At 49.3% G+C, this 26,215-nt stretch overlaps 3 protein-coding genes across 4 annotated transcripts; 2 read left to right on the top strand and 1 right to left on the bottom strand.

The window, feature by feature from the left end:
• The first annotated feature begins 33 nt into the window (after nt 1–33).
• NKRF (NFKB repressing factor) lies at nt 34–7,877 on the top strand. Of its 2 annotated transcripts, none has more exons than XM_080554000.1 (3): nt 34–408; nt 3,687–3,808; nt 5,384–7,877. In XM_080554000.1, exons 1-3 carry the CDS (start codon nt 170–172, stop codon nt 7,372–7,374), a joined length of 2,352 nt encoding a protein of 783 aa, XP_080410126.1. In that variant the 5' UTR covers nt 34–169; the 3' UTR covers nt 7,375–7,877. The 2 variants fall into 2 exon arrangements, with proteins under 2 accessions (XP_080410126.1, XP_080410127.1); XM_080554001.1 differs by lacking the exon at nt 34–408 and adding an exon at nt 687–1,384.
• A 2,846-nt stretch (nt 7,878–10,723) lies between these two features.
• On the bottom strand, nt 10,724–18,803 carry UBE2A (ubiquitin conjugating enzyme E2 A). The gene is made up of 6 exons (XM_080554046.1): nt 18,503–18,803; nt 18,108–18,188; nt 17,998–18,023; nt 13,643–13,732; nt 12,555–12,643; nt 10,724–12,160 (listed from the first exon to the last, which is right to left on the bottom strand). Exons 1-6 carry the CDS (start codon nt 18,544–18,546, stop codon nt 12,032–12,034), a joined length of 459 nt encoding a protein of 152 aa, XP_080410172.1. The 5' UTR covers nt 18,547–18,803; the 3' UTR covers nt 10,724–12,031.
• Nucleotides 18,804–18,888: 85 nt separating this feature from the next.
• STEEP1 (STING1 ER exit protein 1) lies at nt 18,889–22,650 on the top strand. Its single transcript, XM_080554040.1, has 7 exons — nt 18,889–19,057; nt 19,149–19,266; nt 19,354–19,395; nt 19,853–19,991; nt 20,457–20,546; nt 20,703–20,795; nt 21,570–22,650. Exons 1-7 carry the CDS (start codon nt 18,934–18,936, stop codon nt 21,630–21,632), a joined length of 669 nt encoding a protein of 222 aa, XP_080410166.1. The 5' UTR covers nt 18,889–18,933; the 3' UTR covers nt 21,633–22,650.
• Nucleotides 22,651–26,215: the final 3,565 nt, after the last annotated feature.

The raw sequence follows: 26,215 nt of genomic DNA, 5'->3' as shown, positions 1-26,215 counted from the left end.
GGGGCGGGGCCGAGGCCGCACCGGGCGGGGGGGGGGGGACGGGGACGCGGGGCCGGGGCCGCACCGGGGCCGTACCGGGACCCCCCGGGGCCCCGCAGCGAGGCTCGGCCTGTGCCGCACGTGGGGCTCGGGCCCGCCCGGTGCCCCGGAGCGCCGCTCGGCCGCGCCCATGCCCGGCGATTGGGCGGCCGACCCCTCCGGTTCGATGCCGCCGCCGTCGCCGCCGGCAGCGGAGGCGGTGCCCGAGGCGGTGCTGGAGCAGTGGCGGCAGTACCACGAGAGCGAGCGGCAATGGGCGCTGCGCCGCCGCTTCATCCTCCGCCACCTCCGCGGGTACCCCGGAGCCGCCATCGACCAGCTGCTGGCCCTCTCCGTCCTCTGGGCCAACCACGTCTTCCTGGGATGCAGGTCGGCGGGGCGGGGGGGCTGGGGGGGTCCAGAGGTGAAGGGAGGGGGCCTCCGAGGTGAGGGTGGGGGGCTGAGGTGAAGTGGGGGGTCCCTGAGGTAAAGAGGGGGAGCTGTGAGGGGTGGGGGGCCCCTGAGGTGGAGGGGGGGTTCCTGAGGTGAAGGGGGGGTGTGCCTTAGGTAATAGGGGGTGGCTTTGAGGTGGAAGGAGGGGGCTGAGGTAAAGTGGGGAGTCCCTGAGGTAATGGGGGGGGGGCTGAGGTGAGGGGAGTTCCTGAGGTGAAGGGGGGCGCATGAGGTGTGTGAGACCCCTGAAGTGCAGTTGGGGGGAGCCCTGAGGTGAAGATGAGGGTTCCTGTGGTGAGTGGCCCCTGAGGTGAAGGGGGGCACTGAGGTGAGGGAGTCCCTGAGGTGAGCGCTCCCTGAGGAGCCCTGTGGCCATGCCCTCCCCGGCTGTGACAGGCCCCAGCCCCGCTGTCAGGCCCGTCCCGTTCCCCTGAGCGCAGCCCCAGGGGTTTTGGAGGGGTTGGGGCCAGGGCACCGTTCCTGTGCTGGCAGGGGGAGGACATGGGGAGCAGCAGAAGAGGAGCAGGGCACTAGAAAAGTGCAGGCATATTTTGTATTTTGGAAGTAGGTGTTGGTGTTGTACTCCTGAGGGCTTTTTAAGCACATGGTGTGCCTTGTAGCTTAATTGAGAAGAAAGCATCCCTCCAAGCGTAAAGCAGCCCATACCATCCCCTTAACGCTCAGTTTGATGCTCTCTGAGAGGAACAGGCCCAGCGAGTGGAAGAGGTTTCCCACCTTCACCAGCATCGCTGCTGAGGTGCAGAAACAACTAGCCAGGCTGTGGGGTCGCCAGAAACCTCATGCGTCCTGACAGGCACTTCTGGTGCTGGGGCTGGTTTCCAGCCAGACACGAGGCAGAAGAAGGGACTGCTTAGTGACTTCAGCTAATTGTGCAGCGACAGGAGAGGAACCTGTGAGTACTGAAGGGCACAAAGTTTTACTTATGTTAACATTACTATCCCAGAGTTTTGTTGGGCAATGCTGTGCATCATCTGCATACATCCAAGTTGACTTCTTTAAGTCTTCTCCTTTTTCTTTTTGATCCAAGTACTAAACCATTCTGCTCGGTGAGCATTAAAATTGACCTTAGTTTTAAAGTAGTTTCAAATTCTAAAAATTTTAGATTATTCAGATTGAGGGTATCGTTTTCAGACATGGTTTGCTTTGTCCGTATATAAGTTTTTATGCTCTCTTAATGGAGGGCCTTCTTTGTGGTAGTGCTTTTGGGAACGGCACTGCTGCAATGTGGGCACAGGGCGCTGATAGCAGAAGTGAAGGGCTATGTGGCAGGACCTCAAAACATAAATAATGACCCAAGTTACGCCTGTAAGTGTGCATACTTTCCCTGATGAACCTCTTTAGCAGCAACTCTCAGGGGAGACACGAGCAATAGGTTTAGGCACGCCGTGCAGAGTTGATACCAGTAAGGATATTTCCCCAAAGCTTGTGTTAGGCACGAATCTGCACACACTGCACGGGCCTGATGAGCACAGCGCTGCCAGGGAGCAGGTGGGAGCTTTATGCAGAGCTGCCTGGGGACAGGAAGGGAGCGAGCCTGCAGCCTGCTCGGGAACTGCCTTCAGCTGCTCGGGAAGAGCTGTTGTTGCTGTGCGAATAACTTGAGTTTTGTTGTTTTCTCTTTTAAATCTTGTTTTTTTATGTGTTTTTTTTTTTTAATCGTTGGTTGCTTGACAGCTGAAGACCACCCGTTTGTCAGAGTTAATACAAGTCAGTCTTTGCTGATGAAACCTGAGGGAGTGTTCTGTTGGAGGATTGTCTGGAGGATGTCCAGAGGCCTTAGAAAACGTGGTCTGTAGGGAAGCAGTTAAATAACAGCGTGCATTTAGCTTAGAGCTCTCTCGGGGAAGGTGCATGCGTTCTCAGATGTGTTAGAGGTAGCTGTACAACGGGGAAAATAACCCATTATGCTGGGATCAGGGCAAGAGGTAGCAAACTTAAACCAAACCAGGCAGACTTCAGTTAGGCATCGGAGGCGTGGCATTCCTCTGCCTCCACGTGCAGTCTGCACGAGGTGAGATTGCCGCGGCCAGGTTGGATGAACACATGCCGGGACAGGTTTGCTCTTCCTCTGGGCAGAAATCTGAGCCCCAGTGCTTAAAGCTGGTTCAGTGGTGGTGTCACTGGCTGCTGTCTCTTGAAGATAAGCATGTCATGGAGCAGGTGCACGATTGCCTTTTCTCCTTTCTGAGCCCCAGCGCCAAGCTGTCCAAGTCTAGTTTTGTGCCAAGCTTACAAACATGCCTCAGTTAGAAAGTTTTTTTTTTCTTTTCTTGCTCAGCCTTAGCCTTGCAAATGGTTTGAAAACGTGACAGATCTTAGAAGTAATGGGATGCTCAGAGGGTCAGGGTTGTATGGCTGAGCAGGATGGGTTTCACAGTGCACATCCTGTCTCCGTGGAGCTGCAGCGGGGTGCGGGCTTTGCACAGAGCTTCTGGCGGCCGCCTCGCCTGTTCCGTGGCTCAGGGATTGAAAACTTTACATGTACGGCTCCCAAGTGAGAACCGAGTATGGCTTTTTAGAGGGTGTCCGATAAAGGCAGAGGAGTGCCTTTGTCACCTGACAGCCGTGACTTTGGGATTGGTGACGTGCGGGCTGTGGCGGCTGACCCGGGCAGGAACCTCAGTGCCAGCGAGTCGCTCCTGTGCTTGGCTCACTGCCTCTGTGATGCCCGCTGAGACGCCGCCTCCTCCATCCCCCTCTGTTCCTCAGTGATCCTCCCAGCCTTGCCAAATGCTGCATTTAGGCAGATAATGCATATATGTTGAAGTTTTAAACCCCCTGGGTTCGGTGGCTGCTCTGCTTGTTATTCACAGACAGGTTCACTGGGGGCCAGGCGACTTGCTCGCGGCTCTCCTGCCCCAGCCTCGCCGTGCCGGTGGTCAGGCTTTGGTCGGTGCTCAGGTCCTTTGCTAGTACTGGAGCAGGCTGAGGGGCTCCTTTGGACCACGTTCAGTGTCTCAGACAGCTGTAGGTTTTTTTTTTTCCCGTAATAAAAGGTCCTGCTTATCATACAGGCTGTTTTTAAAAGATGTGTTTTTATTCTGGCTGACCTGCCTGGGGCGAGTGCCGGGACCCTTGCTGACACAAAGACTCGGGGTGATTTAGGCTCGGGAGCAGGTGCAGGAGGGCTTGGTTTGAGGCCGGCTGCCCCCGCGGGAGCAGCTGTAACGTGGTGTGCTGTTGGATCCACGCAGATACGGCTCGCAGGTGATGGAGAAGGTTCTCAAGATGGCCGAAGGCATCGACATCGGGGAGATGCGGACGTTTGAGCTCGTCCCTTGCAGGAAGCTGAAGAGGCAGCTCTCTCCTTCCGACAGTGAGTACCTCATCCCTGTCCCTGCCAGGGCGTGCAGACAGTGGGGTGGCACGGGCCCACAGCAAGCAGGAGAGGGACCGGGCTGCACTCTGCTGGGCTGCAGCTGTTTCCCTCCTCTGCCATGTCACGGGGTGTAATTCACGCAGAGATCTCTCCTTGCTTAGGAAATTTATATTGAAATTGCCACGTAATAGATTTTTGCTAATGACAGTGCTAGGGAGTTGGATCTGTGTCATTAAGTATCCCTGTCTGTTTGTCCTTCGCTGTAGTGAGGGGTGATGTTCTGACCTGAGAAGGGGTTGTATGTCTGCGTGGAGGTGTGGAATTCCACTTACTGGGTTTGAGGGAGGGCCTGCCTGGAGCCTGGCTGTCAGGATTGGCCTGGAAGAGTCCTGTGTAGCTCAGACCAGCCCCACGCTCTCAGGAATGAATGTTCCCAGCCATAGCTTTTCCTGTGGAGGAAAAGCAGTGGGCAGAGCAGGCCGGCTGGTCCGCAGCTCCACCCCCAGGCTCCTCTCCAGGCCCTCAGAGCTCCCTGCCCCATCTCGGGAAGGAGCAGGGTGATCAGTTTCTTCTCTTACTTTGTTAATCTGGTCATCTTTTGAGCTTCCCTGCCCCGCTTGCAAAGCTGAGAACAATACGACGTTCCTCCTGTGCTACGTCTGTCTCTTAGGCAGCAGTGCTTTGGGAAGGGTTCTCTGTTGCATGCTACACGAACAGCAAAGAGCTGCTGTGCTGCTGAGGGCCTTTAGATGCTGCTGCAGTGCAGAAAGCCAAGTACCAAGCTGAGCAAGAAATGTAAACATTGCCGTAAGTCATCAGCACTGTGATGACTGAAGGACTGAACCAGTGTAAGAGCTTCATCACCTCATTTGAGTGCCTGTTTTTGCTGTATGTGAAGTGCTTTTTTCAGCTGCACTGAACAAGGTTGCGATAAATGTGCTGTGGTAGCACGATGCCCAGGCTGCTGTTACCTGACCTGTATCACAGCTGCACGCGTTGGCACTGGGTCAGGCAGTTCGGTCCAGGGTGCCGGGGCAGCCTTTTGCTCTTCTGATGAAATCACATCCATGTACCACTTCAGCGTGTGGGGGCTGAATCTTTTGCAGAAGATGCCTTGCGTGGCCGTCATTTAGAGGTAGAGTAACAGAGTTATTGGCTGTTTTGTCATTTCTGCAGTAGCTGTGTGTGCCAGGATATTGTGCCTCATTCACATCTCTCTTGGCTAAGAAATGAGGTCTGTCAGTAATGTGGATTCACTTCAGAAATGGCTGGATGGGTTCGGTGGGCCACTCTGTGGGGCAGAGCAGGTGATTATTCAGACCTAAAATCCGTGCAGCTAAATGTGTAGAGATTTTTGTATGGTACTTGTGGATCTGGGGGTATCCCTGAAGTGACCTGCACACGAACGAGTGTTCTGTTTTGATCAGTTGTGTCTCCTTTTGGTTTGTGGCTAAGTGGGAATCCTGTGTTTGAACCCTGCACGCTCCTCCTGGAGATGGCTCTGTGAAGATGTTGTCTCTCTGTCACAGCACGTATTTATTGGTGATCTTGTAATTTTCTTCTACCCTGCAGGTCCAGAGCCGGAAGAGGTTCCTGAGCCTCCCAAAAAGATGGCCCCCAGGTTCCGGGTGCGACCACGTTTTGAACCCATACACTTTGTGACCAGCGTGGAGAAGGACGATAAGAAGGAGGATCCTCTGGATAACCAAATGCAGGAAGTGAACCAGGAGGCAAATACAAACAGCGTGGCACAGCCGGCTGAGAACTGTACAAATTCTCCCTTAGGGAACGCGCAGGAGGTGGATCCCCAGCTCTCCAACTCAGCTGGGTTTGGCTTCGCAAGCCAGCCAGCAGCAGCCAATAAGGCTGTGAATAATGTGGACGCTACCACAAGTGGCGCTTTGCAGGTTTCTGTTTCTCCTTCAGCTGTCCAGTCTGCATCAGAGACTTTCCCTCCGTCAGCTATAATGCTGAAGCAGAGTTTTATCGAGAAACTGTCAGCAGCTATCTGGAAAAACCTTGCTAACCCAGATGCAAACACCGGGACTGAAAAAATTAACTATACGTATCTTCTGACGCGTTCAATTCAGGCCTGCAAGACAAATCCTGAATATATTTATGCTCCTCTGAAAGAAATCGCTCCTGCCGACCTCCCGAAGAGTAAGAAGCTCCTAACGGATGGCTTTGCCTGTGAAGTACGATGTCAGAATGTCTACCTGACCACCGGTTACGCCGGCAGCAAAAATGGATCGCGGGACCGAGCCACGGAGCTGGCAGTCAGGCTGCTGCAGAAGTCTGTAGAAGTCAGGGTCGTTCAGCGCAAGTTCAGACACACCTACCACGAAGACCTGGTGGTGTGTGAGGCAGGCGTGAACCGCCCGGATTTCCCTCCGGCTCTCAAACCTCACGAGGAGTTCGTGGTGGCCAACAGGGACTGCGTCCCCATGCAGCCTGGTTCTGAGTCTGTGAAAAATTCCCCCAACACCAGCAAACACTGGACTAGTTTTGTCCTCACGGAGAACGCTAGCGATGCAATAGGAATCCTTAACAATTCTGCCTCATATAATAAAATGTCTGTTGAATATAAATATGACTTAATGCCCAACCGCATGTGGCGTTGTCGAGTGTATCTACAAGATCACTGCCTAGCCGAGGGGTTTGGCACCAAGAAGACCAGCAAGCACGCGGCAGCTGACGAGGCCTTGAAGATTTTGCAGAAGACGCAGTCAAATTTAACCGCCATCAAAGTGACGCAGGTTCAGAAAGTGGGCTGCTCCTCGCGGGGTTCCGGAAGGAAGAAGGACCTGAAGGACCTGGTGGTTTACGAGAACTCGGATAACCCGGTGTGCACGCTGAACGACACCGCGCAGTTCAACAAGATGACAGTGGAGTACGTCTTCGAAAGGATGACTGGCATGCGATGGAAGTGCAAGGTGCTGCTTGAAAACGAATTCATCGCAGAAGCAGTCGGAGTGAAGAAATCTGTCAAGCATGAGGCAGCAGAGGAAGCCGTGAAAATCCTCAAAAAGACTCAGCCGACTGTTGTTAATAATCTGAAGAAAGGCACCATTGAAGACGTCATCTCGAGAAACGAGATTCAGGGTCGGTCAGCAGAAGAGGCTTTCAAACAGAAGATCAAAGAAGACAACATTGGGAATCAAATTTTAAGAAAGATGGGCTGGACAGGTGGTGGCCTAGGGAAAGACGGCGAAGGAATCAGAGAGCCTATTTCAGTGAAGGAGCAGTTTAAAAGGGAAGGACTGGGGCTTGATGTGGAAAGGGTAAATAAAATCGCTAAAAGAGATATCGAACAGATCATTCGAAACTATGCACGCTCAGAAAGTCACGTTGACTTGACATTCTCTACAGAACTGACGAACGACGAGCGGAAACAGATACATCAGATTGCCCAAAAATATGGTCTTAAGAGTAAATCTCACGGGCAGGGCCACGATAGGTACTTGGTGGTAAGCAGAAAGCGGCGCAAGGAGGATCTCTTAGACCAGCTGAAGCAAGAAGGCCAGGTTGGGCATTATGAGCTCATCATGCCTCAGGCAAACTGAGGTTAGGTGTCCGACTTCACTGGTGGGAGTAGCGATGAACTGAAACTTCCTAGACACCCGATGAAAGAAAGATGCTGCATTTTCTTATTGCGGGATATATTAACAGTAAAATCTTTTACCTTGCTCATATAATTTCGGAAATGTTACTAGACAATTAGGACTGACCAAGTTCTGTTCAAGTGTATTAGCACAGCCCCAAACCAGTAGTGCTATTACTGTATGTCTTTGATATTACTTGCTCCCTCACATTTTAATAGTTTTGTAATAGTAAAAACACACGTCCAATCAGGAGGAATTTGACACCATTTAAAATTATAGTTCCCTTATTCTTTCTGTCCAAGAAAGGAGGGAAAAAAAAGTGTTTTTTTTTGTTTTTTTTTTACAACAACAAAAAAAGAATAAAAAGCAAAGGAAATGCAGTTTGGAGGAATAAACATGTATGTAAAGTTGGTATTAATGACAATAAAAATACAGCTTTATTTCTGGAAAAAAAACAACCACAAGATTTGTCACGTGTTGTATTGGGAAAAAAAAAAGTGTGAAACTGCATTTATTCTTGTGAAACATATCTATGGTACAGTCTTGTTTGTCTCTGCTGTGTATGTATGTAGAGGTGTCCTTAACCAGCTTACAGTTCTATTCACAGGTTTCTACCTTGTCTCTCCCGTACTGAAAGTCACTGAAAGCACCTTAGCCAGGAGTGGGTTGAACTTAAATAATTCCAGTGGATTTTTACTTCGAAGCACTGCTTGACACGTGCAAATGCCACGATAATGTGTGAAATACAAACCCGGAGGTAACCGCAGAGCCCACGCGTCAGAGATGTTCGTGGGGACTGTTACATAAGTTATTTTTTTTACTTTGAATGTAAGCTCTTTAATCCTGAGCAAAACCAACTCTGTGCCTAATCGTTTCTCTACTCGCTTAATTTAATGTACCTATGCTTGTGTACGTCGGGGGCAGTTCATAAGTAAACTGAGTGGTGTTGCTCGGAGGTGTGTGAGGGCAGCATCTCACCAAGACCTCTCCTTGTGTGGGGAGCGGGCTGCGGCCACTGCACCACGCACGGAGCCTCCAGCCTCGGAGGAACGCCTGCTTCATGCCTGGAGACGTGGAGGTCGGGGATCGACCTTGGAGCAGCCAAGTGTAAGATTGGCTCAGAGATGCTGTTGGTTGGTTGTTTTTTGCTGTGACCAGTAGGGCCAGCTTATGGTTCTGTAGCGCAAAGGCAGGCATAATGAAGTATTTCTTTACTTGTTCACCTGATGGTTTATGTCCCAGTTACAGCTTTTGGTTTCTGCTTCCTGTATTTGCCTCTTCATTTCTTTGCATTGTCCTACATCTTTTTTCCACCTCTTACACTGTTTTATTTAATACTCTCTGCTCTGAGGAGAGGGTGGCTGACCCCTACTGATGAAGGAGACAAGCCAAGAGGTGACGTGCAGCTAGAGACGTTTTCATCCCAGCAGTGTGAAAAGAAAGAGGTTAACCTGGAAGAATTCCAGTTCCGGGTAAGCATCCCCTCCTGTCTTTAACTGGGTGGCTTCAGCACAGCTTCTGTTAGCTTGGGCTTTTGAAATAAGATGCTGTTTTTGAAGAAAAATAATCTGGTAGAAAATTCTGAAAGTGTTTTCTTTTTATTTGTGCACTGTTCCCTCTCCTTCTGAATTCTGCTCCCAGGGAGGCTGGGCTATAGCAGATGGCAGTGTAGGAGTGTGGAAGAAGCCTGGTACTTCCTAGGCAGATATTCCTGCAAGCAGGAGTGTGGCTTCCCCTCCCTGACTCGGTTATCAGAAGGTCTTGAAGCTTGGCGACACCAGGCAGGGTGGTGAGAGCACCAGTGTGGTATTGGGGCTGAAAAATGCCTTTTTGCTGAGCAGTGAGGGCACAGGGTAAATGTAATGGTACCGTAACAGAGTTAGTGATAGACAGGGAGTCCGTGCAAGGTGTTGTGGTGGTTTTATTCTCTCCTGGGTAGCATCCGGGGTTTGAGGGCCCCAAAGTCTTTGCTCAGTGGGGTAGCACTGTGCCAGCCCTTTCTGTTGCCTTCCTGCTTGTTGGTGGATGTGTTTGGCCGGCTGGGCGTCAGCTGTTGGCAGTGAAGAACTGCTGCCTGCTCCAGCGCCTATTTATGTAGCTTGTAAGCTTGCTGGAGCCAGCACTGCGTGGTTTAACATTGAGTTAGTGGATGGTAACTTGTGTAGGAAAGGAGTAAAGGTGAGGTTTTTCACCTCTGTGCTCGTTTCTGGCTACCTTAGAGTCGATGCTGTCTTTTATTATTTTAGTGACTAGCAAGACAAACACAAAAATGGAGGGATTGCTATGAGATTAGAATCACTTGGGCCATTCAGAAAGGCAGAACCAGCTACAGATGGTACTGAGGAAATCATGATCCTTCAGGAACCTTTTGGTTGGCTTCAGTCCTCCCGGCCCATGCAGGCAGCGGGGCTGTTTTGCACTGCTGTAATTTGGAGTAACTGGATGCTTGTTGCTTGGTTGGCTCCAACTTGGGCAAGTTGTGCACAGGGAATGCTAAAGAAACAAACGAATTGAGGCAGACTCACCGTGCCTGTAAGAGCCCATCAGGTCTAGTGCGTGGAGTTTAATCCTATCCCTACCTCTCGTAGTTTTCTTGTGGTTGATAAAGCAGCTGGTTCAAGGGTCCAGAGAAGCCACTGTCCTTTAGGAAAGCTACCAAGGATTGCTGAGTAGGACTTCAGTGGTGAAAAGCTGCTCTGTGTAAGACAAAAGGCCTGTTGGGGGGGGGGGGGGGGAGTGTTGGCACAGCAGAGGAGGTGTAAAGCCTGATAGAAATCTTTTGAAGAACCTGGCAGCTTGTCTTAACGGTGGCGCTAAGGCGCAGTACCAGCTTGCGTTATGTCATTTTGAAGCCTATTCTCCACAAGACAGGCATAAAGTAGAAATATGATTCCCCTATCAATTAGTTACTGAGGGTTTTAAGTTGCTGTTAATAACTTATCATAGGTTTGTTTTTGTGGGGTTTTGGTGTTTTTTTTTTTTTTTTGGCAACAGCTTACTACTAGTAGGAATGAAATTGTCCTGAGCTTTGTGGTTTTTTTTTTGCTAGGATTTGTCTGTTTTTCCATTTCTCTGCTCGCTAGTTAGTTAATCCTGGCCTGTCTTTCCTTCTTTGTTCTCCAGGCCTCCTCGATCTAGCTGGAAGGGCTTATTTTATTTTCCATGCAAGGTGAACATAGAGCTTAGCCTGAGCACAACAGCTCCTGCCCAAGAGGTAACTAAGTATTTCATAGCCCGGGTTGTAGAAGTCAGCAGCTTCTACCTGACGATTCCTATTGTCCCAAGTAAAATAATCACAGTTGTACACCTCTTGCCTATTTATACAATAAGCATTAAGGTTACACTTTATTTACAAGTTTTGAAAAATGTACAGTTTCTTACATGGGTTACTTGTGCAAAGTTATACTTCTCAACTAACAGACCAATGTGCACACAAAAGACACTGGAACAGTGGACAACACAACTGGAAGGTTTCATCCCACACTGCTGCTTAAGGTACTGTATCCAAATGTACTAACTTAGCCTTACAAAAAAGTGAGTCTGGACTTAGAACTGTTTTTTTCAGAGTTGAAAAAAATACTTTCATAAAATGGAAGGAAAACTAACTCAAGCATGCAGCAGTAGCTCACGTAAACCACACGATAATCAACAAGGAACAGGAATTGCAGAGACTACCCCATACTTTATTCAAACTTTCCACAAGGCAAAGTTGGATCCCAAAGAACTTAGCTGTCTCAGATAAAGATGAGGGGAGGGAGAAAGACACTAAAAGAGTAATTCCACCTCTGGAACACTTCAGGCTTTACCTCTTCCTGAATTGGGAAGGTCTCTCACTCAGAATACCACAGCTCCACCTGCTTTTGTCCAGTAATGCCTCAGCAACAAGGCTATAGAAACTTAGTTAAGCAGTCTCTATAGGCATGTCCTTTAACACACTATTTAAAACAAAATAAAACGGGGTTTCTCACCCTCAGCAAAGATGAAAGTACCACAGCTGTAGTGATTTATGTATACCTGTACATAAATCCTGCATGGGAGGTGCAGAAGTGACTAGCATTCCATGGTCTTACTAACTGAATGGCAATTGGTTTAGCTGTGTTTTTTTTTCCATAAGTAAGGAGTTGATAAACCAATACAGATGAGAAACAAGGTTATTTCTTCACTCAGTACTTACAAATGCAGTGGGGTCTAAACCAATGGTAAATGACCAGCCTGGACAGATCAGCACTTTAGTAATATCAGTTAAAAAATGTGTATGTATATAAACATCCCTTTTATCAAGCTACACATAAGCATCACTGTGTATAACACAATTACAATTAAAAGCTTAGTGTACACTACAGAAATGCACAATACTGCCCTAAGACTGGAGAGGGACCACAGAAAATGAATTCAGCATCAGTAATTCTTTTGCAAGTAACCCAAGTACAGTACATTTGACTTCAAAGTGGGTGCTTTCTGATGTCCAAGGAGAAGAAGCTTCAGCAAGGGAGGGTGGCAACAGCACAACAGCTATTCTGCTTTCAAAGTAAATGCAGTGATGCTAGGAGAAAGATGATGACTCAGACACTTCATGTATTTTCCTCATCACCAGAGTGTTCATTTGCATCATCCTGGGTCAACAATCACGCCAACTCTGTTCTACTATTGCAGAAACCCGTTTTTCATATTCCCGCTTATTCTCTTGGTATAGCTGAGCTGCCTGGCTGTTTGCTGGACTGTTAGGATTTGGCTCATCCAATAGAGACTGCGCAAAAAAAAGAAAAAGACTCTTAGACACACGACAGCACGTAGGGTTTCAGCAACGTATTTGTTAAGCTATCCACAGTTCTAGTACGAGCACAGAAGTTCAGCTAGCCGTAGGTGAGATATATTGCATTATTCCAGTTGGACATTACTATAAGCTCTCTCTTTACAGTGCAGCAGCACCCGAGCAGTGGAATCACCGGATGTGTCCCTGCAGTGACCACTGTGTGTCAGTAAGTCTAGAATTTACACGTGGTAAGCATTCATACTCTATCAAATATCAACATGTAGCTGCTGTACTGGCTACCAGGAACCAAAACACTTCTCCTGAGCTTTTCTTTTTATTGTCCGAGCATCCTAATTTCATTCTGCCTTTTCATGCACAGTTCTTTTACCTGTATGGATGTTAAGATGGAGGAGACATCGTAAGTAGGACTCCAACGATTCTGAAGAATATCCAGACATATACTACCATCTGCATAGACTAGAAAAGGTTCAAGAAGAATGGCTTAAAACAGAAGTTGTACAGCTACTCAATTTTTCTTAGTATTGCCTGATCCTGAAAAATCTAGGTACTGACAAACAGTACAGAAACCAATAGTGTTTGAGACTTAAATTGACCAGACAAGCCTGCATGTAGGAAGAGATGAAGCTTGTCACTGGCAGCTGCCTCAAACCCTGCTCATTCTTCAATGGCAAGCTTCTCTGTGACACTGCAACCAGCGCTACAGAAAGGATGAAAACCATGAAGAGATTTAAGGCAAAAAATTTATGCTACCCACATGGGAACCAAATAAAGAACACTTCTTTAAAGAGCTGTTTACACAAGAGGTTCCCCTGGAAAGTACCTACAGCAGTCACTGCCTGGTCACCTCTCTCGTGACAGCTTCAGAAGAACCTTCCCCGGATGCACTTAGACCACACATGCTTAACTTGCTACATTTGAAAGTTTCAGGTACTTCTTCATGGAGCTAGTATTGTTCAGAGACAAGGAACCAGCCTTCTAATTACCAAGGGAGGGGCTTAATTAAGTGATCTTAGCGTTACCGGCTATGGTTGGAAACTAGTACTACATCTCAAGGTACAGCATGCATACAGGCAGTCACTTCTGGAAAAATGAAAGTGATACCAGACAACCGCATTCAGGTCGTTTTGATATGCATGCAGTATGTATAGGTAAAAGCTGAAGGCACCTGCTATTTAGGTACAAAATATTCTCTCGGGTTTAACAACAGATGGTTGAGAGAGAATAGACTCAAAAATACTGGGCTGTGTCACCTGAAAGCACAGAGGCTGCTCTTACTGCACCCTTAGTCTCAAGCCTGAGCACTGCTCGCACGCACCCCTTATCAAAACCCCACAGAACCACACTGGAATGGTGCTAGCTTCTTAAGTAGGGGAAACTTTTATAATAAGTAGTCCCTTTCTATAGGGCTTAGAGAACGCTGTAATTAAAATACACAGATACCGTGTAAGTACTTACCATTTGGATGGAACATTTTAGAGACAAATCTAACAGTAGGTGGCTTGTTAGGATATTCTTCTGTGAATTCTATTGTAAGTTTGAAAGTTCCTGGAGTTGAAAGAGAGATAGGTAACCTTTAGTCAGAATGAATTGACACGAGGGATGAACAAGTAGCATTCCTCCGTAAGCACACACCAATACAGCTGTGATTGTACATACATGCTGGACGAAAATTACAGATTGCTCAGTCCTACAGCAATTCTTCTCTCTGCAAAGAGTTTCTCCCCTAACTTACTGCTAAAAAATGCTTAAATTTCACGGAAATACTTTTAAAAAAAATCAACAACTCTTCCCATCACAAGATCATTTTGTAGAAGAGCAGTATTGCAAGCAACATTCATATTGGAAATTTTAAAAAACACAATCTGACCATTTACTTCATGTTCAATGGCCTTCTTTTGAGTACGGTTCATTAAGAGGGGTCAGAAAACTGTATAATTAAGTCCTAATCCAACTGATCTAACAGCCTGCATCAATCTAAGTTATTTTAGCCCTTCTCCTCAGGCCATGCTAATCTGAAAATCAGAAGTCTGTTAACTAACCTGCCTGAATGTGGCACCAAGGCAGCAGGCACTGCTAGCGAGTCCCATCAGTAACCAAGGACCTCCACCTTTCCCGTACTATCATGTCAGACCACCCAAGCCTGGATATGTCCTGAGAGAAATACCTGGGGCACCCCTGTATAAAGGCATAGCTCTCCTGCAGAAGGAATGCACCTTATAGTAATAGTCATAACAAGCTGCCATAGCAGGTGTACCACTTCTTTTTTCTTCCCCTTAAAGAAAAAAGATTTCAACCTCTTTTTCTTTTTTCCCCCTATCAGTAAGGGTCTGTAGTATTTCCCAGGGGCTCCTTCCTTTGTAAGGACAAAAACCACAGCATTGAGTTGCAAGAAATGAAGGTCACTGCTTTGACATTCCCGTTTGCATATGAAGACAGAGTACAGATGCTTCAGAGCTTTCTGTACAGCAGTGGAAAGTCTCTGTCCTAAAAATAAGTTTTTGCATGTTTGTTTTTTATTAGCAGCCTACCAACATGGGAGCACAGGGCTAGCAGCATACTATCTATCTCCCTGTAAAACAAGAACAGCATGGTTTTCTGAACAAGTCTATGCATTGAGATTGTTCAAGTAAGTTGAAAGCCCCACTGCAGACTTCCAGTTTTACTCTTGCTCATCCAAAGGCAAAGCAGCAGATTTGCTATCAGCTCGAAATCAAACCCTGGAAAGCTTGCAACAACTTTGCCAGCTGCGAACATCTGCTCAGGACTACCTGTCCTTCCCGACACAGTGACAGCCCCAGGCAACACAAACACTTTAGAATCAAGTACTGGGAGAACTCCCAGCGCTCTCTGTCCCAGCTCCAGCTCTCAGTAGCCTCTTTATGCGCTACTAAAGCAGGCACTTCTGTGGGAGAGTGACTAAGCAAGCAGTAGGCTGGAGAAAACCATCAGATAATAGAGTTCAACAAGCACACTCCAGAGCATGTTATTTTAAAACACTGAAGTGGGAGCACAGGGGACAGATAAGATGGCCAAAGAAGAGTATTGAGGGCAGTCTGCTCTTGGAATCCATTTAAAGCTACTAAAAGAAAGGGAAGCCACCTGTCCCAGCAGGGACACGACAGCATTACTTTTACACAAACCTGAGCGAGTGGCTAGACAGCTTCCAGCTGGAGCATTTCCCCAGTCAGATTCTCAAAGCAAGACCCAGAGAAGCAATGGCTCTGTGAAAGAGCCCCCACGTCATGCACTGAAATCTACATTCCTTAGGTGAGGAACAAGCCATATGGAGGGCAAATGCTCTGCTGTCTGTTCTAGCTGCCTGTGTGATGGCAGAGAGGCAGGACACTACGTTAGCTGTTACTGAACTCTCCTCTCGAGCCAGGAACCCTGCACTAACCAAAATATCATAATTCAGTTTCAGAGGAACAGGACTGAAGAATGGAAGGAACCTGGGCTTCCATCAGTGACAGCGTTACCACGTTACGTGCCACAAACACAGAGATTCTGAGAAACACGGCAAAGGGTAGGATAAACGTCCCTGAGGTCCTACTGCAGACACCTGCAATTGAATCCTCTTAAACCAGAAGATGGAAGGCAGGCTGCTGATCTAAATTAGTAGTTGCTCCGAGGCCGAGTCAGCCTGCACACCAAGATGTGAAAACAGCCTCTGAAGTCTGGGGGTGGAGGGAACAGAGGGCTGTTGGCAGCATTCTTCCGCACAGCAAGCAAGCAGATGTGCTTGAGCCTAGGGATTTCAGTTCAGACAAAGCTACAAAGCCTCAGAAGCTGAGAGTGGAGAAGGGCCTCACCAGAACAAGGATGAAGAACTGTAATTCCCACAATGTTGAAATTATTACACCTCCAGTACAACTAAATCTTTTCACAGTCTACTTTCACGAGAATTAAGGTATCTGAAGTCTTACAGTACCACTGGGGAGTGACAGAGACTGAACACAGGAACACAGAGTGATTTCTGAAGAACACTGCCCGGCAAAAGGCTTCCCAAGGAGGGTTATGGAACCCCAGCAGGGGTCTGAACAAAGAACAGCTCAATGCTGTTAGATAAAAGGTTCCTTAGTTATTAGCTTATTATTAGCTACATTAAGCTTAACCAGATCTGAAGCGGGCTGCCATGAATCCTGTCACTGCAGGGAAAAGCACAGCACCGGCACCCCCAGCCCCGTATCTCCAGGCTGCACTCAGTCTGTGGTTATCTGGCAAAATGTAAGGTATGTCCCAGAGAGACACAGATAAGCATACCCCGCAACACAATGCATTATCTGTTTTCCTGAGCGTGTACTGTGAAAAACACACACTCTGCTATGAAAAGAGCAATCCATCACGCACCAGGACTGTGTAATTAGATCAACCAAAGCAGGACAGCAGTGGCAGACTTGAGCATTCGTTTGAACTTCAGGCTGCTGCAAGCACAAGGTGCCCCAAGTATCCAAGATAAAGGCACAACGCTACCACAGAGGGAAGCACAGACACAATCAAAACATCAGGGCTCTCTGAAGCAGTCTCCAACTATATGGAAATATATGGAAAACAGCCCTTACATCACCTGTTAACCTCACACTGCGCTGGAAGAGCCTGAACACGGAAACAACCTGAATTTCACCACACTGCAAGGAGAGGGCTTTCTGCCTCCAAACATTGAGTCCTTCTATTCACAGCAGAGCACCGAAAGCCTAGGCAGCTCCGGCAACCCCTCACCGATGCTTAAAAGGGCCCTTAATCCCAAGTTTTTGAAATAATAAAATACATTTGATCCACCTATTCTGCATTCAGTGTTATGGAATACTCAAGTTCCAAACATCAGTCTTCTACTCTACCAAATTTCTTAACTAATCACTTGAAAAAAAAAAAGTAACTGCCTGAAGTATTTAAAACACACAGAATCTTCACAGAAAACATCTGTCATTTACAGGCATACCTACAGGTGCTACCTCCAAGGATAAACAGAGACAAAGTAGTTAGCTAAGACCAACGTAACAGTTACGGAGTTTTTCTTATACTTTTGCCATGAGTCACGGAGATCTAGGATTAATTATAGCCTGCACTGAAAGTATCTTAAAAAACGCATCACTGATTTCAGCTGGACGGCATTTCGTGTCTGACAAGTTTTCACAGGGTTGCTGAAGGATTCACCATAACACCAAAAAGACACTAGCTGGATGCAGGTGTGCCACAAGGACCCATTTAGCCTGCTTTAGAAGCTAAGAAGTCTTTTTAATCTTCAACCCCAAACAACACCAGCTGTAGTGCAGTGAAGTAGACGTCAAGAACAAAAGTAAAAGAATTCTGCTCTGGACTTCCTCAAACATCCGGCCTGTTTCCTTATGCAGCTGACTCACATGGGGACTTATTTGCAAAGCACTTTCAGTGTCAGAACAACACACAGAAATCAAATAATTCGGAATGACAGCACTTCTACACCAAGTTTGACATCGCTCCAAACACAAGGATCCCCAAAAACGCCACCCAGGGCTCAACGAAACCTTAATAAGGTTAAATTAGCCTTCAGATACCCAGGTTTAGCAACTATAAACAAGCCCCGATGTTGTTGTTGTTTTTTTTTTGCATGTTTTTGTAAGCCAGCCTAGCAGTAGGCCTCACGCTTCCTCGGAGCAGGATAGAAAACCGAGTTTAGTGGGTGTTGGGTACGTGGGTGGGCAGTGGGACACCCGCCCTCATCCCTCCCGTGTCCCCAGGCCCCCACCTGTTGCCAAGCCCCCCCCGAGGAAGCCAGCCCCGGGACAGCACGGAGCCCCCCGGGGCAGGACGCAGCCCCCCACAACCTCACTCACCGTCCTCGAAGGGGGTCCCCTCGGGCCTGCGGGAGGGAAGCAGAGCACAGCGTTACCGCGGGCCGCCCGGCCCCAGGGGGAGCCCCGCCGCCGCCCCCGGCCCCACTCACCCGAAGATGACGGCGTTCCACACCATGATGTTGTTCTCGGAGGGGGCCCCGCTCACGCCGGCCGGGGGGTCCTCCTGCAGCCTGCGGGCACAGCCGGGCCTCAGCGCCGGGACCAGGTGTCCCCGTGCCCCCCGGTGTCCCCCCCGGTCCCCTCAGGCCGCCCCCCGTCCCCTCAGCTCCCCCCGCTCCTCCCCCGCCCCTACGCACTCGGCGTAGCCCCGGCAGGTAGCCGCCCGCCGCTGCGCAAACGGCGTAACCCGCAGGCAGGCGGCGCGGCCCGGCGCTACGCAATCTGCGGAGCGCGCCCTGCCCCGCCGCCATGTTGCGCTGCCCCCTCCTCTGCCGGCGGCCGGGCGCGGCGCCCCTCGGCCTCCCCCCCCCGCCACCCCCGCTACCTCTTGAAGTCCCGCATGAGGCGCCGACGGGCCGGGGTGGACATGGCGGCCGCCCTTACGAATCGCTCATACACGGCCGCGGGCAGCGCGGGGCGCCCGGCAGCGGCGGCGGCGGCGGGAGGCTCGGGCTGAGGCGGCGGCCGGGAACGATCGCGGCCGCTACCACTGCGGGGGGAGGGGGGGGGGGGCGGCGAGCGTGGGCTGCGCCGAGCGCTGCGCTGCCGCCGGGCGCTCCCGGCACGTACCAAGCGCCGCGGGGGGGCGGGGGGGGGGAGAGGGAGGAGCCGGATGCTGCGGGGGCGCCGCGCCGCGGCCACGCCCCCCGTGATGTGGCCACGCCCCCGTGATGATGTGGCCACGCCCCTGTGAGGTGGCCACGCCCCCTGTGAGCTGGCCACGCCCACGACGCCGAGGCCCCGCCCCCCGCCGCCATGCCGAAGGTGGTGTCGCGCTCCGTGGTGTGCTCCGACACCCGCGACCGCGAGGAGTACGACGACGGCGAGAAGCCGCTGCACGTCTACTACTGCCTGTGCGGGCAGATGGTGCTCGTGCTGGGTGAGCGGGGCGGGGGGACGGGGCCGGGCAGGGCAGGGCAGGGCCGGGCCGGGCCGGGCCCCCTCACGGCCCCCCCCGCCCCCCCCCGCAGACTGCCAGCTGGAGAAGCTGCCCATGCGGCCGCGGGACCGCGCCCGGGTGATGGACGCCGCCAAGCACGCGCACAAGTTCTGCAACGCCGAGGAGGAGGAGAGCGTCTTCCTGCGCAGGTGGGGAGCCGCTATCCGGGGGCTGGGGGGGGCCGCTGCGGGCTGCTGTGCGCCCCGCAACCCCCTGAGCCCCCTCTGTGCCCCCAGGCCCGAAGGCATCGAGCGGCAGTTCAGGAAGAAGTGCGGCAAGTAAGTGATGGGGCGTGTTGTCTGCAGCCGGCTCCCTGCTCTGTGTAAGCTGCCTGTGAGCCCCTACAGAGGGTGTTTGCTCCCTGTGATGGCTCCAGAACCTCTGCTCCTCCTGCCAGGGCCCTGTGCTGTCACCTCGACTCCTGCCGCAGCCGTACAGCTCGGTTTCGTGGCTTGGGAGAGCAGGAGCTGAGTGTGCAAAGGGAAATGGGCATCCTAGTGCAATTAAAGATTAATTAGTGGGTTTTGATTTTAATGGCGGCTGATTTATTCTCATGTCTTCACTCTTCGCTTCTGAACAGATTCTTCAGCCTCTTATAGTACCCTTCAACCCTTAATTTTTGCAAGAGTAGGAGTGTGGTGGTGGCTTTCCTTGGTAGTTTTCAGTCTGCCTGCTGGGTAGCTATAGGAAGCCAGAACGCTCGTTTTCTCGCACACAGATGTGCTTTTATTCCAGGTGTGGACTGCTGCTCTTTTATCAACACCAGCAGAAGAACGCTCCGGTGACATTCATCGTTGATGGTGCTGTGGTCAAGTTTGGGCAGGGCTTTGGGAAAACAAACATATATACTCAGAAGCAAGAACCTCCCAAAAAGGTAACCTGCTCCAGGGGAGGAAAGAAAAAGCAAGAGGAAGAGAAGGACCCATAAACAGTTACACAGTTCTGCATCTTCTCCCTGTCTGTTTGCCTTAAGTTTATAATTGGAGAGGTCGCTGCAGCTTGGAGTCCTAGCACTAAAGAAAAGCAAAACAAATTTGGCAGTCTGGACTTTGCCTCATTTTGGGGCTCAGTTACCAGAAAGTCTCCATTTGTAAATAGATCAGGCTGGTAATCTGCATGGCGATTCTCAAAACCTGGCTAATCTACTGCATGTCAGTGAGTTTGCCTCTGATAATGACAGCACTATGCCCAGAAATTATTGGGGATAATTCTGTGCCACACACAGGTTCAGGAAATCTTTATGCCTTGCGTGAGAAGTCTTAAAAGCTTTGGAGGGGGAAGTAGCCCCTAGTGGCACAACTCTTCCCGGGTTTAACAAAATACTTTGCTTCTTATCTAGGTGATGATGACCAAACGGACCAAAGACATGGGCAAGTTCAGTTCTGTCACGGTCTCCACAATTGATGAAGAGGAGGAAGAAATCGAAGCAGTGAGTTTTCTCTGCCCATAGTGGCAGTCGTATGGGAGTTGGGCAGTTGTCCCAGCTGGCCACCGATCAGAGCTGATGACCATCTCACCATTGGGATGAGATGTTGATGCTTTAGGATTTGCTGTTGCAAAGGGGCACTGTGTGTGTGTGTTGCAGAGGGAGATTGCAGACTCCTACGCACAGAACGCAAAAGTGATCGAGAAACAGCTGGAACGGAAAGGAATGAGCAAAAGAAGGCTACAGGAGTTGGTGAGTGTTTTGTAGAGTTGAACAGAAGTCCCCGAGATCTGTTAGCTTTGCGCACAAGCTAAATGGCTGGTCAGACTATGAGTATAGAGACTATATGGTACAGTCATGGGTAACGAGTAGCTTTGGCAGGACCATTTTTCCCTTACAGGTTGTGTAGAGATATTTTTCTACCACTCTTGAACATAAAATCATATGCAGTTACCTACAAAACTAACTGAAGAGCAGACAGCAGAAATTTTGTAGGGAGACCTCCCACGGCCTGTTAGACAAGGGGCATGGAAGCAGGGGACCATGCTGAGGCTTTGTCACTCAGAGCACCCCTAATGCTGTGCTCTCAAGCCTGCTTGACAGAGCAGGTCTCTGCCATGAGGTATCAGGGCAAACTAACACCGTAGTGGAGGACGTGCCAGCTCAGCTGCTGCCTTCTTCAAGGGTGCCTTGAAGAATTAACAGCAAGAACGTTACAGCTGATCTTACCTGCTGTGACGGGATAGTAGGAGATGGGGGGGGGGAGAGAAAAATGTGCAGCTTCCACCTCAGGATAGGTGATGTGAAATTGTGTCGTGTGCAGTTATTTTGGGGTTTTTTATGACTTTAAAGGTGGTACTCCCTTTTGGTACCACGGGGGAGGAGAGAGTCAGAAAAAGAATTGAACTACTCTTGCTTCTATGTGAGAGGCTTGCAGTGGTCAGATAAAAAGGGCAGACTTCACTGGAGCACTGAAAGGAAACGTTTCCAGACATTACTTAATTGTGTCATATTTTTCTTAATCAGGCTGAGCTGGAAGCCAAGAAAGCGAAGATGAAAGGAACTCTGATTGATAACCAGTTCAAATAAAGCACTCTACGTCTGCTGTGGATTTGGAGACAGGTGAAAACTACCAGGAACTTCAGCAGGTTTGTTCCCAAAGACATCGTTCAAGAGCAGTGTGCTGCAGCCAGCTTGGAGGATGAGTACCCCTCTGGTGTAGGCGATGCTCTCCTACCAATTTTATTAACTCAAATAGCACTGGGAACTTTGCTGAAACTGGTTTTCTACACAATGGCAAGGAGTTCCAGCCAGAATATTTAGTTTTCATAAAATCTTCACTCGGTGCCTTTGTGAGTTCAGTGCGCCTTCACATATCTTTTTATTTTGAGAATTTTCAGATGTGTAAGATATCCGTAAATGTACTAGAAAGATAGGACCATTGTACAACAAAGAGATCGTTACAAAAGTAAGCTACGTTCGTGTTGTTCACTTGTGTATTTTTAAAATGTGTTCAAAACACGCAGCGTCCTCAGAGAGGTGCTGTTTCAACACAGGTTAGAATGACTCAGATGCAAGGCTTGGGGATCAGGCTGCTTCTCACCCTGAGCAGCAGAGAGGCGGTCACAGGCAGTCAGCACAAGCTTGGCTGGAGGTCTTAGTCCCTGGTGAACACTGGAAAGCTGCAGTTGTTCAGAATTATGCTGCCCATTACAAGAACATGAAATCAACCCTATTTTAAACTACTAAAAACAAAACCTGCCAGGTATTACACCACTAATGAGTACAAATATATAACTGGAAACTACTGCTATGATTGCTGATCAGTTAAGGTAGAATACACTTGCATCTCTGGATGTTCTGCATCTCTGAATGTTCTGCCAAACAGTAGTTGCAGCTGTAAAATACGGAGAAGAAAACTTTTGAATGCATTGACCATTAAGAACTTGGACAAAGACAACATTAAGAATCTGTGTATAAAATGCATTGTTTGGGAAATAATATTTTGTATCCCTTGCGTGATGTAATTACACTGCTCCTTATGTCATCCCCTTGTCAGTGTTGCTCTACTTGAGATTAAATGACATGTTACGGATTTGAACTAAAATACTTTTCCTAGGGCGTCCTTACTCCTGAGTATGGTAACAACCTGTGATTAGCGTGTAAGATGCTTCATTTCTCACAGTTCTTATGAAAGATTTCCTATAATCAGTATACATTTTCCATCTGACTTTATAACCTTAACTGGGAAACAGGTCTGCTTAGATGAAGGATGTTTGCCTCTTCCCGTGGAAAATTAATGTGTGAGGGAGGGAAAGAGCTGGCAGCCTGGGTGGGATGTGTTGGTCAGCGCTGGAAGGCAGAAGTCTGTGTGCTGATTAATGCCAGGATGGGGAAGCACATACTCAAGTTAACTCGAGCAGTGCTGATCTGGTTCAGTGCTGATCTTCAGCTAATCCAAAGCCTGTTTCTAGAGCTCTCATAAGGTGGTGGGTGTCTAACAGCTGGGAAGGGCCGGAGAAATGAGTGGGTACGGATCCTTTACACAAAACCCTTTTCCAAGTGCGGTAGCACAGTCCAGCCAGGTGAGGGCCTTAGGGCTCCCTAGGAGCAGCCCAACCCCTAAATAACCTCAAGTCAGCCTCCCTCCAACCAAAGAAATATTTCTCCCTGGACCCAGAGAAAGGGCAGAAGACATCCATCATTTATATACAAAGTACTGCTGAATTCACCTACCTGTTCCTCTGAAACTAGAAGGTGTACTTAATGGCTAACATCTGTATTTAATTTTCTTTAGAAATTGTATTGAAATTCCAACTAGGAGCCAAAGATGGAATATAGCTTAGAAATTTGAAAATCAATTTTGAAAGCGTGAAGTCTGCTTGGATGCAGACTTAGTCCCCAGGTGTCATAAAGGATGAAGTGTGGTCCTGCTTCAAGAGACACCAAGAACAAAAGCCCACTCCAGACTGGTGTAACTTGTGTGCCTTCCTCTGGAAACACTGAAGCTCAACACCCAAGCGTGTTGTTGGCATGGTACTATACCACATACGCACCAGGTTTTTGGTAGCCTTAATAATGGGATGTGAGTCTGGGTGGGGTTAGGAGTGGAGAAAAAGTCAGTTGGAGTGGGGCTGCCAAAGGCAGGTAGGCAGGAGAAAAAAAGAAGATAAATAAAAAACAGCAGGGAACCTGTTAAATAAAGATGTGGCTGCAGGTCTTGGGCTAAGAATCAACCAACAGTTAGGTACAGTTTACAGTTACAGTAAGGGTTAAGGTTGAGAGGGACAAGACATGGGGCTTCAGCTGAAGTGGGGCTGTAAAAGGGTGGCCAGCAGGGCTGGGAACATCTCTGCAATTTGATGAGGCACAAAGAAAATACACAGCTCAGAGTAAGTTGGCCAAAGTAGCTATTACAACCATCATCAACTTCTCCAGCTGCAAATCTCAAGCCCTGAGGCAGTGTTAACAGCACAGCAAAAGTACTTTTTCTCACTTTTAGAATGCCAGCCCGTGCACAGCGAGCATTTGTTTCATTCTTGTAATTAGAGAGCCGCCTAGTTCATCTCAGGACTCTCTCATGGACTCGGTCAGAATGGGGAATGTATTCTGCCAAGCTTGCCATCTCTTTTATATTTTTAATACGCTCTAATTATGCAGTGTGTGGCTGAAACATCCACAAAACAGACTCTGACATGATACATTATTTAGCGTGTATTTCTCACCATGCTTAACTAGCCGTAGGTCACAACAATTTAAATCAAGTTGGAGTTTTCATTTCTAGATCTAAGTAAGTTAAAAGATGTTATCTGACGACTGCAACAGGAAGCAGGGGCTCCTAGTTGAAGTGCTCGATTTAAAACAAAATGTCTTGTTACAAATAAAACTAGCTATTCTGTAATGTTTTTTTACACCCTGGTAGTAACTGGATAAGCTGCAGTGTTCAGACCAGACAAAGGTCAGATTTTGTCTTTCCATAAAAAACAGCCTTAGTTTTTATATCTCTGTAAATAGAGGTGGGTAGTTTTTTTTTCTTTAGCTGAGCTTGTACATAAGAACTTGTCCGGATGTGGAGGTATTGCAAAGCAAAGCAGCATGTGAATTAAAAGTGGAGCAGGAAGTCTACTCCAAAAATAATGTCAGAAATAGCCAGTCTTACCTTAATGTGTTTCATGGGTTAGTCCATTCCAATTTCCAAGAGCCTTAGGAACAACATGGTCTGAATTGCCATGTCAGGGTAATTCCATGCGTAGCAATGCTGCCTTATTCCTCATAACCTTTAAAAAAATACAACAACAAAAACCACACACAGCTTGTAAACATTGAACAGAAGCAGTAACCAGAAATCCCTGGTGTTGATTGCAGTTGGAAATGGGAGCGATGCAGCGTCCCCCTGCCTGCCACCCCGCACACAGGGGCGGCGCAGGAGTGCTGAGTCGTGCGCCAAAGAACGGCACCCGCTGGGGCCAGGCCAGGTGCATGTTAAACATTGGCAGAGCCCTTCACCCGCTCCTGCAGCAGGTGAAAGGGTAACTCGGGCGAGCTGGCACAGAGGTACTTGGCTCCATGTGCAGCCTCATGGGGCGATGCCACCGCAGTGCCCGGCACCAGACGCTCTGTAAAGCTCAGCCTCAAAGCACGAAGGAGGCAAATGTTTTTGGCCAGCTATTACAGCTCGCCCTGGGCTGTGCGGGTCCTGGTGTACAGACAGCTTGCTGTGACTCCCTGGGCTATTGCAGTGGCTATTAATAAACACAGCAACATTTTTTGGTGCGTGACAAGGCAAGCAGCTGGGGAACAGCGCTGACAGACCAGCCTGAGCCCAACCAGGCACAGCTTATGCCGGTGCTATCCAAAAGGCCCATCAGGCCGCATGCAGGCGGGCCCACGGCCCGGGCCAGCCCTGCCGCTCGTTCATCTGCACCCAGCTATTGCTACGCATATCAACGTCCGATCTGCTTGTAAGTTCTGTCCCCAGCACGCTGGGTTTTGGGTGGGCGCCAAGGGATCAATTTACCCTGCATCCTCCCCCCGCCTCTGCAGCTGTAGCCCGGCCAGGCCACGCAGGAGCTGCTCCAAACATTTAGCACCGCTCGGCACCTGCCCCGGCCGCTGGCAAATATTTAACACCATCCCGTGCCCAGCCTGCCTGCGTCAACAGCTCGTAAGCCGGGGATTTACAGCCGGGAGCTGCCGCCAGAGGGGCTGGGAGGAAAGCAGCACTACGGGAGCTTGCCCACCCCAAAGGCCAGCAAAGGCGCAGCCACTGAGGAGCAGAGCATGACCTGAGGGACGGTCGATCCTCCTCACAGGAAAATTGTGTTTAAAAAGAAAATCCCCACAAGAACAAAGGCCCTACCCCTTCAGAGATGTGCTCAGGCACAGCCACTGGGCCCCCTGGCACCCAGCCCGCTTCCCCAGGCCACGCTGCTCGCTGAGGAGGCACCAGAGGCACCCCATGCTGCCGGCCTGTGCTCCCAGCATGGGAGGAAAGCATTCAGAAAGACCCTTGAAATCCAGGGGAGCTCAGCAGCAGCTGGCGATAACCTCTGAGAGCCCTTAATTAATTAAGGTGTGTTTGCACAGCCTGCCAGGGCCCAGCACAGTGCCCACAGCTGGTGGCACGGCTCTGCTGCTCATGGGGAAACCTCCAGCCCGTTTTGTTCCTACCG

This window comes from Anser brachyrhynchus (genome assembly GCF_964034855.1).
Source record: "Anser brachyrhynchus genome assembly, chromosome: 13".
Classification (NCBI taxonomy): Eukaryota; Metazoa; Chordata; class Aves; order Anseriformes; family Anatidae; genus Anser; species Anser brachyrhynchus.
This window is presented reverse-complemented; position numbering and strand designations above follow the sequence as displayed.

What these genes read in the sequence shown, in the direction of transcription:
- NKRF (XM_080554000.1), top strand. Translation starts at nt 170, where the DNA reads ATGCCCGGCGATTGGGCGGCCGACCCCTCCGGTTCGATGCCGCCGCCG. An exon ending in CACGTCTTCCTGGGATGCAG is followed by an intron (nt 409 to 3,686) that starts GTCGGCGGGGCG and finishes GGATCCACGCAG; the next exon opens with ATACGGCTCGCAGGTGATGG. An exon ending in GCAGCTCTCTCCTTCCGACA is followed by an intron (nt 3,809 to 5,383) that starts GTGAGTACCTCA and finishes TCTACCCTGCAG; the next exon opens with GTCCAGAGCCGGAAGAGGTT.
- UBE2A (XM_080554046.1), bottom strand. Translation starts at nt 18,546, where the DNA reads ATGTCCACCCCGGCCCGTCGGCGCCTCATGCGGGACTTCAAGAG. An exon ending in CTCATGCGGGACTTCAAGAG is followed by an intron (nt 18,189 to 18,502) that starts GTAGCGGGGGTG and finishes CTGTGCCCGCAG; the next exon opens with GCTGCAGGAGGACCCCCCGG. An exon ending in TGGAACGCCGTCATCTTCGG is followed by an intron (nt 18,024 to 18,107) that starts GTGAGTGGGGCC and finishes TCCCTCCCGCAG; the next exon opens with GCCCGAGGGGACCCCCTTCG.
- STEEP1 (XM_080554040.1), top strand. Translation starts at nt 18,934, where the DNA reads ATGCCGAAGGTGGTGTCGCGCTCCGTGGTGTGCTCCGACACCCGCGAC. An exon ending in TTCAGGAAGAAGTGCGGCAA is followed by an intron (nt 19,396 to 19,852) that starts GTAAGTGATGGG and finishes CTTTTATTCCAG; the next exon opens with GTGTGGACTGCTGCTCTTTT. An exon ending in AAAGAAGGCTACAGGAGTTG is followed by an intron (nt 20,796 to 21,569) that starts GTGAGTGTTTTG and finishes TTTCTTAATCAG; the next exon opens with GCTGAGCTGGAAGCCAAGAA.